Here is a 16,159-nt window from a genome sequence, read left to right as displayed (position 1 = left end):
GCATCATGTGATTAACTTGGCACAATCCCAAAATACCATAAATGCCCTCAAAGTCAACCTTGGTCACAGTCAAGGTCAACAATCCATGTTGACCTCAACTCGTCGAGTTCATCCAGCAACTCGTCGAGTTACCTGAGTAACTTGTTAACTTGCGCGAGTTACCTGTGTAACTCGTCGAGTTCCTCAATGTCCAGAAGACCGAAAACTCATGTAGACCGAAAACTCCAGTCCTTCACAGAAATCACTCGGAATCTCGAAAACTGGTAAACCCTACCCGAATCGTCGAGTTGGCTAAGGGACTCGACGAGTTCCTTTAGTCCTTTTTGTGTTCAGACGTTTTTTAGCTACCCCAAAGCTCCAGATTGCAGATCTAGCCTCCTAAGGCATTGTTTCCACGTAAAGATGCAAACTTTACATGCATGCAAGCTCTTAAATGCCAAAACCAAGCTAAGGGAGGGGTTTCAGCCAAAGAGAAGGGCCAATGCTTGATAAATTCAATGACTTTATAACTCTAAGGACTTAGAGGATGCAATATCCGTCCCGTTTGCCCCCGTTGACATCCATATTTGGAGTGGAGAGTAGGGCAGATTAATCCCTCCGTCTACTGTCAAAACAATCATAAAATTTACTTAATAACTAATAAGGATACATGTAATGGATTGACTGCTACCTAATTTACTAAGTTTGATTTATGAGACATAAGTTATTAAGTTAGTGGGTTTTAATAAAAACTAATATATATGAAAACAAAATATCATTACATATAAAAAATTTAATTTATATAGATTTATAAGGTTTGAAAATATTGAAACCACAAACCAAACCGTTCATTGTAGCTTCAAAAATTTAAAACCATAAACGAAACCATAAAGAAAAATAAAAACCGGGAAATGAAACAAACGACTCATTAATCCATCCACCCTACGTCTTTGTTTTATATATACTTCATTTGCAAAGAAACAAAAAGCAAGGGAGGAATACGTAACTTTTAGTACAACAGACTCCACAACCTCTAAAACCCTAAAAACTCGTCCCCTCCACATATCGTGCCTCTTCCGCCCTTCTCAGTTTCTTGCGGGCTTAAAGTTTTGCATACATAAAGAAACTGATTTTTTCTTCTTCCGTCAAGATGCCGACGATCAGCGATGGTATCACTAAAGCTGAAAAGAAGAGCAAGAACAGAGACCACAAGCGAAAGCTCGAAGACCCAGAGCCTGAACTCGTTGTAGAATCCAAAAAGGACAAGAAAAAGAAGAAAGAAAAGGTCGAACCCCCCCAAGAAATTGTAAATGGAAACGAAATCCTGAATGGGTCAGACGAGTTGAGCGAGAAGAAGAAGAAGAAGAAAAAGAAACAAAAGAAAGAGGAAGAAGAAGAAGGAATTAAGAACAATGGCGGTGAAGTGGAGGAGGTTAGAGAAACCGAAGATAATGTTGTGGTCTCTGGTAAAGATATTAATGATTCAAAGTACAAAGCTTTGAGTTCCTTTTCAGAATCTAAACTTTCTGAAGAATTGCTAGAGTGTTGCAAGAATTTCAGTAAGCCTTCGCCAATTCAATCGAATTCGTGGCCTTTTCTTTTACATGGTCGTGATTTTATTGGCATTGCTAAAACTGGTTCAGGTAAATTTGATCATATGCTTTAAATCACTATGGGTTTCAATTATAAAGTAGAGGTTTCGTGGTTTGGGGTTTAAAGTTTTGATTTCGATTTGATCAGGGAAGACACTGGCCTTTGGAATACCTGCCATGAATCATATTTTGAACAAGAGGAAAAACAAACCAACCAAGAAAGTGACTCCACTTTGCCTTGTACTTTCACCCACAAGGGAACTTGCTCAACAGGTGTGTATTCCATTCCAGTTTCAGATGTAGTCTTTTTCTTAGAATGGTTGATAGTTATGATATTCATTTTTTTCCCATAGTTTATTGAACTTATTCTAGTTTCAGTTCTTATTATTCGATCAATAATTTGATTTTTGTTGTATTTGGCAGATTTTTGACGTTCTATCTGAAGCTGGGAAACCCAGTGGGGTTCGATCGGTTTGTGTGTATGGAGGAACTTCTAAAGGACCCCAAATTTCTGCTCTAAAATCTGGCATGGTAAGATCACATATCCACTCTTCACTTTTCTAAAGATCCTTTGGGTAAAACTCTCCACTTAGCTTTTATTAATTGCCCCCTTTGCCATGAATGGGTCATAGTAAGGGGATATTTTGGTCTAATCAATGTCTTCAATCTTTTGTGACGATTGATCATGGACAAAATAGGAAACCATAACTTGAAACTTCCTTGGAAATCTTGGCATTTCATGGTACATCCCAAAATGAAAGCTCTTGTGGTTTTCATGATACAAAGGGAATGTTTGTTACTCTTAAGATAATGATTGTGTATTTTATATGATTATTCAACTTAAATTAATGCTTTTGTAAACTTAAATTAACCTATTGCTTGCTGTTTCTTCACATCTCTATCAGGATATTGTTGTTGGAACTCCTGGTCGTTTGAAAGACTTAATAGAAATGGGAGTATGCCAGCTACAAGAGGTCTCTTTTGTGGTAAGAACATCTTATTGTTATTGTCCTAGGAAGGAATAAACAACTGATAAAAAAAATTTCATTTTTATGACCTATTTTTCTTTGTTAAATGAAAACAATCATAACAAGTGTAAATTCTTTAGGCAAAGGCAAATCCTGAATTTGATCTTTCTTACAGGTACTAGATGAAGCTGATCGAATGCTTGATATGGGATTTGAACCAGAAGTTCGTTCTATTCTTAGCAAAACAAGTTCTGGTATGTGACTATTTAACAAAACTTTGGAGTTACAATATCAATACCAAATTTATATCAGAGTACTAATTTTGACATCAAAATCTAATAACCTTTTAATATCTGTAGTTCGCCAAGTTGTAATGTTCAGTGCAACATGGCCCTTAGCTGTGAATCAACTCGCTCAGGAATTTATGGATCCAAATCCTGTGAAGGTATATAAATCTTTCTTCACTGCATTGTTTACTAAAATCAATAGTTTTGGCAATAAAATGGAAGTTTTTTTTTTCCGTGGATAATTGTATTTAGATATGCTGCTATTTAACCTTGGATTAATATTTTATTTTCTAGGTTGTTGTAGGTTCAGAGGATTTAGCTGCAAACCATGATGTCATGCAGATTGTGGAGGTATTGCAATCTCCTATTTTCTTTTACTTTCATGTTCTTGTAATGTGATATTTTCATTGATATATCTTTCTTTTACATGTAGGTTTTGGAAGATCGAGCACGTGATGAACGTTTAGTTACATTGCTAGAGAAATACCACAAGTCAAGAAGGTTTAATATCTCTTGCAATCACCTTTTTCTTTCTTCCCTCTCTTTGTTTACACATGAAAACTTTGAACTTAATCTGGTATTTTGTTTTGTCTAAAATCTCAGGAACAGAGTACTGGTTTTTGTTTTGTACAAGAAGGAAGCATCCAGAGTTGAGAGTATGTTGCAAAGAAGGTGCTTTTCTTTACCATAGTTATAAGGAGGACATGAGTACTTTGGGTCTTTATACTGAACTTATTTATTGATCTTTATATTTTTGAAGGGGTTGGAAGGTTGTTTCCATAAGTGGTGACAAACAACAAAGGGCACGTACCGAAGCACTTGCTTTATTCAAGGATGGTAGCTCTCCACTCTTGGTAAGTAGTATCCATTAAGTGCTTTCTGTATTAAGTCGTTCTTTCTACATTAAGAAGAGTTTATCTGATTGATGTGTGATGTATTCAGATCGCAACCGATGTGGCTGCTCGAGGTCTGGATATTCCAGATGTTGAAGTTGTAATAAATTACAGCTTCCCATTGACCACAGAGGATTATGTCCACAGAATTGGGAGAACAGGACGTGCTGGCAAGAAGGGCGTTGCACATACCTTCTTTATGAAGGAGAATAAGGTAATTCTATCACCGTGTGTTTGTATGTTTGCTTTTTATATATATATATATATATATATATATATATATATATATATATATATATATATATATATATATATAACAAAAATGCAATATAATGTGATTCAGGCACTTTCTGGGGAGCTGATAAATGTGCTTAGAGAAGCGGGACAGAATGTACCTGCTAACCTTTTGAACTTTGGGACTCATGTCAAGAAAAAGGTTTGACTTTTGTGGTCAACTGTTCCATTTATTAAATTCAAAATTGAAATGATATGAGATTGAAAATTATATTTTTATTTGTGGATGAAGGAATCGAAGCTGTATGGAGCCCATTTCAAAGAGATATCTGCAGATGCACCTAAAGCCACGAAGATTACATTTGACTCTGATGAAGATTGATTCAGATTTTTGACCAAAAACCAAGTGTTCTTAATATATTTTCTCATTCGAATGTTTCCTTTTCTTATTTATTTATTATGTTAGAGTTATAGTTGGATAAATATGATGAAAACTGCGACATTACTATCAGCTTATAGTGTATTTATATGATCTGATTATTTATGCAACGTTTTTGTATCCTTATTTATCATTCTTACTAGCAAGTCTACGACTACGAGAACTAGAATGTGTTGATCATATTCTTATTGTTACTTTTACAATGGTTCTGGTAATGTTAAGATTATAAAAATAACAACTTTTTTTAAATGCTCACTAAGAGCAAATGTGTAAGCAAAATATACATTAAACAGAATTAACTGGTGTAGGAAAATATCAATGACAAAATGATTTAAGTGATGAAATTACAATAAATAATTTAACATGTATGATAAAAAGGCTCAATTTGTTTTATTTTTTTCATGTGTCAAACGTGTCATGGGAGCCTGTAATTCACAAACTTTACAGAGCTGTTTATAACTCACTAATTGTCACGTCATTATTTGCCACTTTGTGTGTGACTTAAATCACCAAGACTAGTTTCCAGAAAGTTTAAAGTTTGAAAAGGGGCTTAAAATACATTGCTATTTAAATGGTTCCAAAAGGTTTAAATTTTAAAAAAGGGCTGAAGTATATTGCTATTTCTTGCAATTAATCTACTTGATGCTATTTTCAGAGAGTTTAAATTTTAAAAGAGGGCAGAAAATACATTGCTATTTCCTGCAAAGTATAAGCCAGCTTCAGGGTGAAAATGAAAACAAGCTATTTCTTGGGCGATTACATGCTTCGCTGACTTTGATTAGTCCACACCTAAAGAATTGAAAATGAGGTTCAAATGCTAAATGCAAGAAATAACAGTGTACTTTAATTTAGTTGTGTATTATAGCACCCTACTTTCATTTCTTTCTATTACAGCATTAAATTTTTATTTTTCCTTCCTAAACTAATGTACTTTAATAAATTTAGGGTTGAAATGCACCTGATATGTGAAAGATTATATGTTTTTTTTTTTTTTTTTTTTTTTTTTTTTTTTTTTTTTTTGTATATAAAGAAGATAGTTAAAAACAACAGCTTGTGATTAAACTCAAGGAAGTGTTAGTACTTAGCACATAGGCAATAAAGTCGACTACTATAAAAAAAAAAAAAAATTGCATCACTTTATCATAAAGACACTAGAGCGCCTTAACATAAGACAAATAGTACCCTACATTATAAGCTCCTTGCTTTCTTTTCATTCATCAGATTCACTTTCATCAGGAGAAGGGGGAAACACTTGCTTAATCAACTCCACCAATTCACCCACATTTTCACCAAGGCGTGACTCAAGATCCTCTATCAGAGGGTCGATTTCCACTTCACATGTGGGCCTAATGTTGATGACACTCGTCATCTCAGGGTTTGAAAGCTTGTAAGGTTTACATTTTGTCACAAACTCAACAATGCTTTCTCGTGTTTGACTGGGAGGCACACTCTTCTCTAGGTGGTCATAAACCTTGAATTCTGAAGGTTTTAGGGGAGCAAGCACCTTTGTGGGATCTTTTGCAGCCCCTCTAGAACGTAGGAAATCCACTACTTCAAAATTTGTAAGAAGCCCTGCATTCTCTTTCAGTATCTTCATCACTAAAAACAGCTAACCTGATTTCAATGCACAATATTAGGAAGAATCAAGACAAATCATGATTACTATACAAGTAACAACTAGCAATAACAGACTATCACTCAAATCAGCCTTCTCCTAATTAACAAACCCTAACAAATTATTAACAACAACCAATAAACAATTAAATAGCCAGGCATATATATGATCACTAGAAAGAACAAGTAATTTAACTTATGATTATTGTCTGTAACCAGTAAAGATTAAGAAATCATCCGGTTTATTCTTCGTTTTTTGCGATTGTCGGATTGGACTTGCAGATACACAAGTAGAGTCGTTAATCGTCAATGAAAATTCAAGATTAATAAGAATCACTAAATTCACAAAACGGTGAAACCGAAATTAAAAATTAATGGGTGTAATGGAACATAAATCGTATGAAGAAAAGGAAAACCTGTTGAGGACAAGAAGACGAGATGCAGTAGTTGAATAGAAGGATTAGGGTTAGGTGGTGGAGGAATGGAAGAGAAAAACGCCGGCAGTCAACAGGGTAAAATAAAATAAAATAAAATTTAGTAGCAAGGAGATTCGAACCCTAGCCTCGGATTTGAGAAGGAGTTCTCATTGGATGACTACACCACTAGTCCAAAGTATCTTTAATAATTTTCCGTCTACGTTTCATATATATTCTTCTTAAAATTATTAACCCAACTAGTATAATCCTTGTGTATTTGGTTTATATTTAAATTAGTTTAGTTGTTAGGTAATTATTACTTTAGTATTTTGGTTTATGTTAGATATTTTAGTAATGGTATTGATGAATGCCTAGATCATCGAGGGTATTTATATCAACATCTAAAACAAATTGGTTAGCAGTATTTTCGGTTCGGAATCCAAAATACACTCCGATGCTAAAGTTAGTATATGCGAAAGTGAATAATGGAGAACTAGAGTAGAAGAGTTTAGATGTTTGGAGTGTATATAATATGTAACCTATTTGACGGCTTCCTCTTTGTATTTATATATGATATAATGATAGAGTACGTATTGGTTTCGAATCAGGATTCTTTAGAATAATCCATTTGAATTTGAATAAAAATTGCTTTGAATTCGAGATAGACTCGTTTAACAAATAATGTATATATTGAATAATATACAATGGTGTATGTAATATATATATATATATATATATATATATATATATATATATATATATATATATATATATATATGTGTGTGTGTGTGTGTGTGTGTGTGTGTGTGTGATATCATTAGATATGTTGGTAATTTATGGTTTGATGTCTGTTGCTATTTTGGTCAGTGACAGACATAGGGGTTCCTGGAATGGTCGGTGCAACCCCTCAAATTTTAAAATATGACGTAATTTTTTTTAGAAATTTTTCAGCGTAATATAATATTTCGGCATGTCACCCTTAAAATCATATATTCAACCACTGAGATTTCGTCTCACGTCCGGCCACTAATTTTGGTAATTGTTAGTTTGATAGTTTGGTTTATATTAACGTATATATTTATTTTGTAGTCGGGAGATCCTGTTGATGCTATTATCAATAACTCGACATATAGTGCGAAACTTGTAAACTGGTTTGTAAGTTTTGATCGTTGTCGAAACAAGATGATACTAGGCGGCTAATGAGGGGAACGAGGGACGCAAATAACAATTTAGAGTAGTTTTATGTTTTATTTTATGTTTGGTGTTTTAAATTTATGTATTTGCTTGATTAAATTAGTTTAAATAATTATTCCAAGTGCAAAATAAATATTATGCTTGCATATTTTACACATATTTAATTATATAATCATTCATCGTATGATATTTATATTTTATTTGGGCAGGGTTATTATATATGTATGTAGTTGATGCCTTGATGGGGTTTTGAATTCTCATAAATCTATTTACTAACTTATTATTTTATTGTTATTCTAAATTAATAATATTAGTTTCTTATTATAGCTTGTATTTGTTTGTCAAAATTTGTCTGCTAAGTAATTAAGGAATATAAGGTCAACATCAATTCAGACAATGAAATCAACCTCCGGCATTATTACAAAAATAATTAACTGGAGGCTGCATTTTGGAGCATGGACAATGTATTCGTCGGCTTCTTGTTCTCTCCGGACATCACTTGGGAGATGCTTTTTAAACCAAAGACTTGGTGTCATAACCACCACATAATATAATTAATCAAAGACTTGATGTGACCATTTTTTAAAATGTTGCATGAAATGATAAAAAGCATCAAATAAAAATTAATAAAAAAATATTGTAGGTTCTTATTTGTGAGTATTTAATTTTACATTAAATGATACAAATGATAGGTTGTGCGCTTGTTGAATTAAATGGTTGAAATAAAATGTATGTTGTATTCATTGGTAAAGTATATGTTGTATTTTAATATTTTAACTTTTAGCAATTAACACCAAATCGGCTAAGTTGGGTGGTCTTTGAAGGCGAAAATTTAGTTATGTTGTCAATTTAGGAGTCATATCTTGTAATATTAGTATATCGCAGGTGTGTTCTTATTGGAATAAAGTGAAATTCAATGGTTTAACTCATGATTGTTTTGGATGTTGATCTTAACATCTTATAAGTAAAAAAACGATCTCGATCATGATCGATTTGAAGCATGCCGAGATCTTAAGATCTCAACTAAGTATGTCCAAAAAACTGATACAAGAATAATTCGGTCAACCTGTTAACGATTCGGTAGATTGGGTTTCGGGCATGAAAAACCAAGTAATCGGTTTACCGAAATTCGGTTCAAGTTTAGTATAGGAAAATTTAAATTAAGGTAAAATCAAATACAGTGTAGGGCCTTGTTGAATCATTAACAGTTGTTTTGCTATCTTGGCTAAATTTCTAATAGATATGAAGGGTTTTATGTGCAACAGAAATTTAAAATTTTCATGCATTCAAAATCTTTTTTATGTTCAATTGTGATAGACCAATGATATTTATCTGGTACTGATTTTCTCACAAGTTTTTTAAAGGGAAACTAGGCCAAACAAATGAAGTGTATCAATTATTATGAACTAGCAATATCAGAAAAGCTTTTTCATGGCTACAAATATAACAAAATTTGATTATCATTTGATGTAACTTCCGATCATCATTAATGAAATCTGTAAGATGATATATAATTATATATAGCTCAATATGTAAGGAAGTCCAAGTATCAATGGCGATGGCAAGACTATACCAACTTCTTTTGTGAAGTTAGAGTCATTCTTCACTTTCTAAATTTTTTTGTCAAGTTCAACACTCAACTCATTACATAATAACCACTTCCTATTTACCCATATGTCAAAATCTATCGTTTGCTAGATGTTCAAACATTATGAATGATGATTATATTTTAGCATAGTCAATCCTAATATATTGATGTCAACAGAACAAAACTGTATTTTTTTTTGTTCAACCCAAAAAAGTAGAACAAGATTGGACAGAGGCCCATGTATTCGGTCTTCACTAAAAGTGGCTAAATCATCAAAACGATGACATGTTTATATATTAAAGGAAAAAACCATAATACAAATATACTAGAAACATGGCTTACCTTGCCATTTATGAAAATACAAAATTCAAAGTCATAATGGACACAAACTAGGCCACAAAATACAATTTTGAAGCATAAAAACGACTAACCATACTACAAATGGGCTAAGAAATTTTCGTCATCATTTTCTGCAAAAGGGTTATTCTTCCAGCAGGATCATGTCAGATATAAATCTATACACAGTTGAACCAACTGTCTATCTGTCTGGCTGTTGAGACTCGAACCTTTGACCTTTTCCCGCAAGTACAGAACTTTGCTATGCCCAAGGGGCAATTTCGTCATTTTATTGAAGATCCTTGGAACTTGTCTCCCCGCCATTTTTCCACAAGTAATTGGATGACCCCGATAAAAGGAAAGAGAAATTGTCCGAATCTTCAAATAAACTTCGAGGAAACTCCCTGTTCATATTTGATTCTATGTTCAAAGGCGAAAAACAAGTACCCGGGTCACCCACGGATCCATTTGAGTTGAAATTAAAATCAAAGAATCCAACTTCTTTCGACCCTTCAATGTTATTATTATAATTATCCCCATGATCATGATCATGTCCACCAATGACCCCTCCTTTCGGATCATCCACTGGAATTGCAGGAGTGTGGCCTTGAAAAAGAGCAATGTGTCCAAAAAGTTTATCTTTTCTTGAAAATGTTGTCCCACATGAACAAATCCACCTGTCGCGTCCACAATGCTTCTCGTGTGTTTTAAGATCTGCAATCACTGAAAACTTCTTGGTGTTACAACGGCTACATGTATAGCTTTTATCACAATGGGTTCTTTTATAATGATTCTTTACACATAAGATTGTCTTCAATGGCTGAAACTTCTTGTGATCTTTATTCCTTTTACAACCAACATAAGGACATGAATATCTCTTGATAAGCTTCACCTCTGTACCTGGATCTTTATGGGGTTTTGCTAATGCTGCTGGGGTTTTATACTCATCTCCATGACCTCTCATATGCATTCTCAAATTGGCATCTCGTTTGAAACCTTTCCCACAAATCACACAAAAATGAGTGTGGGGTGCAAGAATTTCGTCTTTTTCAAGCTGCAAGATTTCATAAGAACCAGGGGGGAGATTCTCTCCTTCATCAACATCATCATCATGTTCTTCATGGACATCCATATGATCAGTTTCATTTGAATGATCTTCAATCTTGCTTACCATATTCCCATGAGTGTTACCATCACTATCATTATTATCATCACAATGCTTATGTTGTGGAAGGCTGACAACTCCATTACCAACAGATGGATTTGGATTTGGAGAAAAATTTGGATGTTTGACAGCTGGAAGAAGGCTGCCTGCAGTAGATATGAGTTGAATTATAATCGAAGTCAGATCTGCAGTAACAAGTTGCTGCTGTTGAATCAGAAATTCATTTGGTTGATCCATAGATGATTTGGAAACGATTAATTGCACTAGTTCCTGGAGTTGATGAATCTTTTCTTCCATGATAGAAAGATTACTCAGCATGGTTTTGGGATCCCATAATTGAGGTTTGATTTTAGCCTCGAGATCTTCCTGAATGAGCTTGATTTGGGTCAAAGAAGATGGGATTGTTTCCAATTTTTTTCTTATCATCACATCATAATCTAAAATGGAAGAGTTTTCCCTTTGCTCCTGTTGCTGTGAATCATAGTTTGAGAAAAGCTGATGACTATCCCGACAGATTTCATCAAATAATTCATTAGAGGAAGAAGGCTTCGCCCATGGGTCTGAAGGTAGCTGCTTATTTCTAACATCCATTTCTTAGATCTAATAAAACAGTATTTCAATATTAGAATCTTAGAATCAATTCCCATCTACATGAAGAATATAGCAATTAAAAACCCTAAAATACTTAAATAACAAAGATCGACATACTGAAATATTAACTTTTAATCTAATATGACATGTCATTTTGCTCATAAACACTAAAAAGATCAAAGTCAAATCCTATTGAAATTGAAATTTTCATCATCAATCTGAACCAAAAGTCAACATACATTTGTAACAAAATTAGGGTCACAACACGACATGAAGATGGTGAATAGGAAGTTGTGGCATAGGAGTAGGCACGTATCCAGTAAAAACGAGACTCACAAACAAGAATCAATATAAACAGTCCAACTTGAAGTTAAATTGATAAATAGCAAATGAGAAAATCAAAAAGAGGAAGGAGAGTCGTATACCAGATTGAAGAAGATTTGCATAATAGACGAAGAAGATGTCGATGTGGAGGTGGGTTTGAAGGATTGAATGAAAGGGGGGAAATGAAGAGAATGATAGAACAGAGAGAGAGAGTTAATCCGGAATCTGACTTTTGGTGTAAAAGTGTGTCCAAGTAGTTGTCTTCTTCGTAAATATAGCGAAAGAATCAGGGCCGTTGATCTTTCTTGTTCTCTATCTTTTTTTTTTATGTACTTTTTTCCTATTGGTCAATGGTTTAATAACAAGCAAGCGGTTTGGCTTTCTCAACCTCATCATAAATAGAATAACTTATATTCAAGCATCTTCATTCATATATATTAAAAAAATTGATTTTTGTAGCATCAAAATTTTATTTAGATTTTGGGCAAATTGAGTATACTGACTATATGCTTAGGCAATTTTTAAGAAAATAAACAATTTTATTTATTATCGGCAAAGTAATGTCATTTCAAAAAAAACCCGGAAAAAAAAATATAACCCAAACATTGAATAGTTTCTGTTATTTCAAACATAAACTCCACAAATCATATTAGTTTTAGATATTATATTGTGTAGTTTGTTTCTTTTTCCGGACCATTAGAGAGGGCCCTATCAAAGAAATTGAATGAAAGAGATGCAGAAGTGTGTTTCCAAGAAGCTACCATTCGTGCATTATTATTGGAGTCAACTATATGTGGCAAGTAAAGTGGCAGCGACAACATCTAACACAAGACACATGGTGCCCTACTTTTGGTATACTACTTCGTTTTTTAATGTCAAAATTATTATGTCAGTGTAATTAGATGTATGTGATGAGTTGTGTAATGATTAAAATATGTTTGAACTAAAACTGATACACTTAATTTTATAGTAGATCAAAATAGATTGTATTGATGTACCAAGACAAGTGGAATATGCATTCTACATACTTTGACCTCTTAATCAAAATAAAACAAGAGATGTCTTTAATTGCTTGAACAAACTTTATCCATCTTTATATTTCGGATATCCATCAAAAATAAAATATAAGAAAAACGAAAAAGAAGTTGACATTTTTGAAGCAAAAATTTTATAAAGTAATTGACAACAACAATAGCTAATTAAGAAATTTCTACATGGAAATCATCTTTGCTTGGACTTGAGAGGGACGACTCCTTTGTAAAGTTGGACTTTTTCTTTCAATTGATCTCTTCTAGGGCGTGCGATTTTGTTGTTAGGATCAAATAGCAATGCTTCCTCAAATGCTTTTAGAGCCGATTTATATTCTTTTATCTTCTCATAAGCATCGCCCAAATTGTTCCAAGCCGTCACATACCCTGGTTGAATCTTCACCGCTGTTTCAAGCTGAGATATTCCCTTCTCCGTTTTCCCATCACGCACGTAACTCACACCCAAAGCATTGTAAACCTACAACCAATTTTTTAAGTTAAAAAAATAAAAACATCAAATCACACTTCCACACGTGTCCTTTTTTTTTTTTTTTTTTTTTTTTTTTTTAATACCTGGGCAAGATCCTGGTCATCTCCATCCCATTTATCAATAGCCTGATTTAAGTACTTTGTAGCAGCTGGATAGAATTTCCTTCTCAACATCACTGCCCCGAGTTCAAACAGCTCTGTTGCACTCGCGTCACCACTCCTCACTTGTTCCTGATATTTATTTATTTATTTATTTATTAAAAAAAAAAAAAAGACAAGTTTGAATATTTATTAAAAAAAAAAACAAATTAATGAAAGTGGTCACCTGCAACTCTTTTGCAGAAAGATCGAGTTCTCTGCGGACAAGAACTTGGCGGATGACAAAAAAGGTCCCGACACCAAGCAACCCTAATAGCAAAAGAAGGTATGACAGCTGGATCCCTAATTCAAACAACTCCCCAACCTCATAAACAGGATTCATTTTCTCATATTCACTTGCAGCTGCTGAGTTTGACCAAGTCAACAAACTCATTGACCCACTTGAAAACACTGCCATACTGATCAAATCCTTTTTTGAGTTTCTTGCATCTTTCCCACTTGCTGATTCTGCAACACAACAAACGGATTTCCATGAGATTTACGAGGTATATTCTTTAGTAATAGTGGATTAGTGGGATTTCTTCAAAATGTTTTTAATCACTAATGTACCTTTGTTAAATTAAAAAATGAAAAATTCAAGACCTTGGATGCTAGATTATGGTTACATTACCTTGTATTGTCCTTCTTCCATTGACTGCCAAAGATACACACCGCATATCAATATATTGCAGCCAATAAAGCGTATTCTTGACACAAGAATATGATCATTTTTTAAAAATAAACGTGTAACTTCAGTTTCTACAATAATGAAGGGAAAATATAAGACTCGGTTTAAACTCAGCTTATGTAAGATACTGAATCATTCTGATTTAAAAATCATGATTGTATCATTCATTCATGCCGTCTGAGTTTTTTAGATCACTCAGAACTATATCCAATTATAGCATTCGATCTTCAATTTTCTTCTTATTCGGACATTATACTTTGGAAAATCTACTGAAAATTGCTTTGTATTTGGGTGACATTGCTATAATTAGATGGATTTTTCAATATACAACGTGGTAATAGGTAGAAATGAAAGCAAAGCAGAGTGTTATAATAAGAAAATCAATGGATATGTTGCTATCTCTCGCATTTAATCCTTGACCAAATGTTGAAAATGCTCCTTGTTTGGGACAAAACAAAGAAAACTTGTGGATCACAATACCAAGGGACAAAATAATAGACTAGGTTCAAAAACATACACACAAAAATGTATGCAATTGTTTTAAGGACAACTCAAATTTGAAAATATTGCATTAAGAGGGAGTAAGCACTTGCATATGTAACACAGCATACTACACCTATACAAGTAGCTAGTAAGAAAATTATGTGATTGCAACAGCCATATAGAGTTACAGTAACAGACACAGACAGGGGCCAATGAAATTACCATCAAGTTTTGCTGAGGTAACAGTCTGAAAAGCTCCCAATTCTCTTCTACATGTCTGCTTTATGGTATGAAAGATATAGTTAATATCCATATCAATTCTTTCTCAAACACGAATTCATATGGATAGTGTTGCAATGTCAAAAACAAATTTGTTACATCAATTTGGAATTGGGGAAGAAACATTAAAATTCAAGTGCAATAGTGCATCCTTGTTGTATTAAAACAGAAAGAGTCCAAAATCACAGTTCCGACTAATCAATCGACACTAAAGAATGAAGTATTATTGGCACGTTTCCGACACCATAGCATACGTTGAGAAGAAGCGAAATTATGGGTGAAGTTATAGATAACAATAGAAGAGCAAAAGAGCAACCTGAACGGAGAAATGTTGGCGAGTGAAGTTAATCTTGATGGGAAGCTTGTGGGAAATAAAAGCGGGGATGAAGAGAGAACCGTGAGAGCGAATTAGTGAGATTTGTTTAAGAGGGGGTGAAATTCGTGATTGAAGGATCATCGTTTCTACTTCTGCCTGCTCAAGAACGCCTCGTCTGTTCAAAAATGGTGGATGGTCGTTGGAATTTGGATGCTTGAGAAGATAAGTTTATCTGTATCTTCCACGGTATTCCCATGCTTCGATACTCACCAGTATAAAAGAGATTGGCATCTTGTTTGCCGTAAGGTAAAAAAATAATAATAAATAAATAAATTGTGGATTATTTAAGTTACAAACTTGTTATTAAGAGAAAAAGTATAAAGATTTCTCATAAAAAAAAATTAAATAAGTTGATCATCAATTTTAATTTTTTAGTTATTCACCAAACTTACCACCATAATATATCACAACAATACTATATTTTTCCAAAAATAATGAAAATTTCACTAGCAAATTCACGATATGTTTTTCATGACAAAAACATATTGATAACTATGATTTTATTTCACTCATGAGGTATTAATATTACCATATACTCATGCGTCTATCGTAAATGCCCTTTGCTTTTATCTCATGATTGTGTTTTGTATATATGAAAGTTAATTTTACCATCTTTCTTATGCAGTTACTGTTGGGTGACAACAAATCAAGTTAATCACTTCAGACAAATATCAAAACACAAACTTCTGTAAACACATAAAACTTCTTAAAAACGTAAATAAAAAAGAACACGATATTTAACGTAGTTCGGTCAAGGTGACCTACGTCCACGGGTGAACGAGATAGAAGATATTATTAACTTTCTAGAACAATTACAAGCACTCGAAATTGTATCTCACTTTGAGCTCTCACAGAAATCTAGCAATTTACAATGATAGGGGTGTAAGCTTATTTATACTTGAGGGATCAAACCTAAAACTCTATGAGCCAAGCTCATTGGTCTATAGGCCCATGAATGATGGCAACCAATCACAATCTGTCATGCAACATCTTCTGGAATAATCTTAAGCATCATCATCTTCTAGGCATACTTGGATTAACATGGCATAACAAAGGAA

The 16,159-nt window shown here is 33.5% G+C and overlaps 4 protein-coding genes across 8 annotated transcripts; 1 reads left to right on the top strand and 3 right to left on the bottom strand.

Moving 5' to 3' along the window:
• Nucleotides 1-970: 970 nt before the first annotated feature.
• Nucleotides 971-4,502, top strand: LOC111916762 (DEAD-box ATP-dependent RNA helicase 5). The gene is made up of 13 exons (XM_023912419.3): nucleotides 971-1,622; nucleotides 1,720-1,844; nucleotides 1,995-2,102; nucleotides 2,477-2,557; nucleotides 2,715-2,793; nucleotides 2,899-2,984; nucleotides 3,121-3,177; nucleotides 3,260-3,327; nucleotides 3,430-3,498; nucleotides 3,587-3,680; nucleotides 3,769-3,933; nucleotides 4,063-4,155; nucleotides 4,246-4,502. Exons 1-13 carry the CDS (start codon nucleotides 1,130-1,132, stop codon nucleotides 4,333-4,335), a joined length of 1,608 nt encoding a protein of 535 aa, XP_023768187.1. The 5' UTR covers nucleotides 971-1,129; the 3' UTR covers nucleotides 4,336-4,502.
• Nucleotides 4,503-5,429: 927 nt separating this feature from the next.
• On the bottom strand, nucleotides 5,430-6,579 carry LOC111916763 (uncharacterized). The gene is made up of 2 exons (XM_023912420.3): nucleotides 6,423-6,579; nucleotides 5,430-6,006 (listed from the first exon to the last, which is right to left on the bottom strand). The coding sequence occupies exon 2, from the start codon at nucleotides 5,987-5,989 to the stop codon at nucleotides 5,603-5,605; it is 387 nt and encodes a 128-aa protein (XP_023768188.1). The 5' UTR covers nucleotides 5,990-6,006; nucleotides 6,423-6,579; the 3' UTR covers nucleotides 5,430-5,602.
• Nucleotides 6,580-9,465: 2,886 nt separating this feature from the next.
• Nucleotides 9,466-11,875, bottom strand: LOC111916764 (protein SENSITIVE TO PROTON RHIZOTOXICITY 1). The gene is made up of 2 exons (XM_023912421.2): nucleotides 11,722-11,875; nucleotides 9,466-11,305 (listed from the first exon to the last, which is right to left on the bottom strand). Exon 2 carries the CDS (start codon nucleotides 11,294-11,296, stop codon nucleotides 9,830-9,832), a length of 1,467 nt encoding a protein of 488 aa, XP_023768189.1. The 5' UTR covers nucleotides 11,297-11,305; nucleotides 11,722-11,875; the 3' UTR covers nucleotides 9,466-9,829.
• Nucleotides 11,876-12,667: 792 nt separating this feature from the next.
• LOC111916765 (tetratricopeptide repeat domain-containing protein PYG7, chloroplastic) lies at nucleotides 12,668-15,304 on the bottom strand. Of its 5 annotated transcripts, none has more exons than XM_023912422.3 (6): nucleotides 15,042-15,304; nucleotides 14,669-14,726; nucleotides 13,907-13,930; nucleotides 13,463-13,743; nucleotides 13,222-13,368; nucleotides 12,668-13,126 (listed from the first exon to the last, which is right to left on the bottom strand). In XM_023912422.3, the coding sequence occupies exons 1-6, from the start codon at nucleotides 15,180-15,182 to the stop codon at nucleotides 12,842-12,844; spliced, it is 936 nt and encodes a 311-aa protein (XP_023768190.1). In that variant the 5' UTR covers nucleotides 15,183-15,304; the 3' UTR covers nucleotides 12,668-12,841. The 5 variants fall into 5 exon arrangements, with proteins under 5 accessions (XP_023768190.1, XP_023768191.1, XP_042755102.1 ...); XM_023912423.3 differs by having other exon boundaries at nucleotides 14,669-14,723; nucleotides 15,042-15,303; XM_042899168.2 differs by having other exon boundaries at nucleotides 13,907-14,034; nucleotides 14,669-14,723; nucleotides 15,042-15,058.
• Between the last annotated feature and the right edge of the window lie 855 nt (nucleotides 15,305-16,159).

Source organism: Lactuca sativa, chromosome 1, assembly GCF_002870075.4.
Source record: "Lactuca sativa cultivar Salinas chromosome 1, Lsat_Salinas_v11, whole genome shotgun sequence".
In the NCBI taxonomy this organism is placed as follows: Eukaryota; Viridiplantae; Streptophyta; class Magnoliopsida; order Asterales; family Asteraceae; genus Lactuca; species Lactuca sativa.
This window is presented reverse-complemented; position numbering and strand designations above follow the sequence as displayed.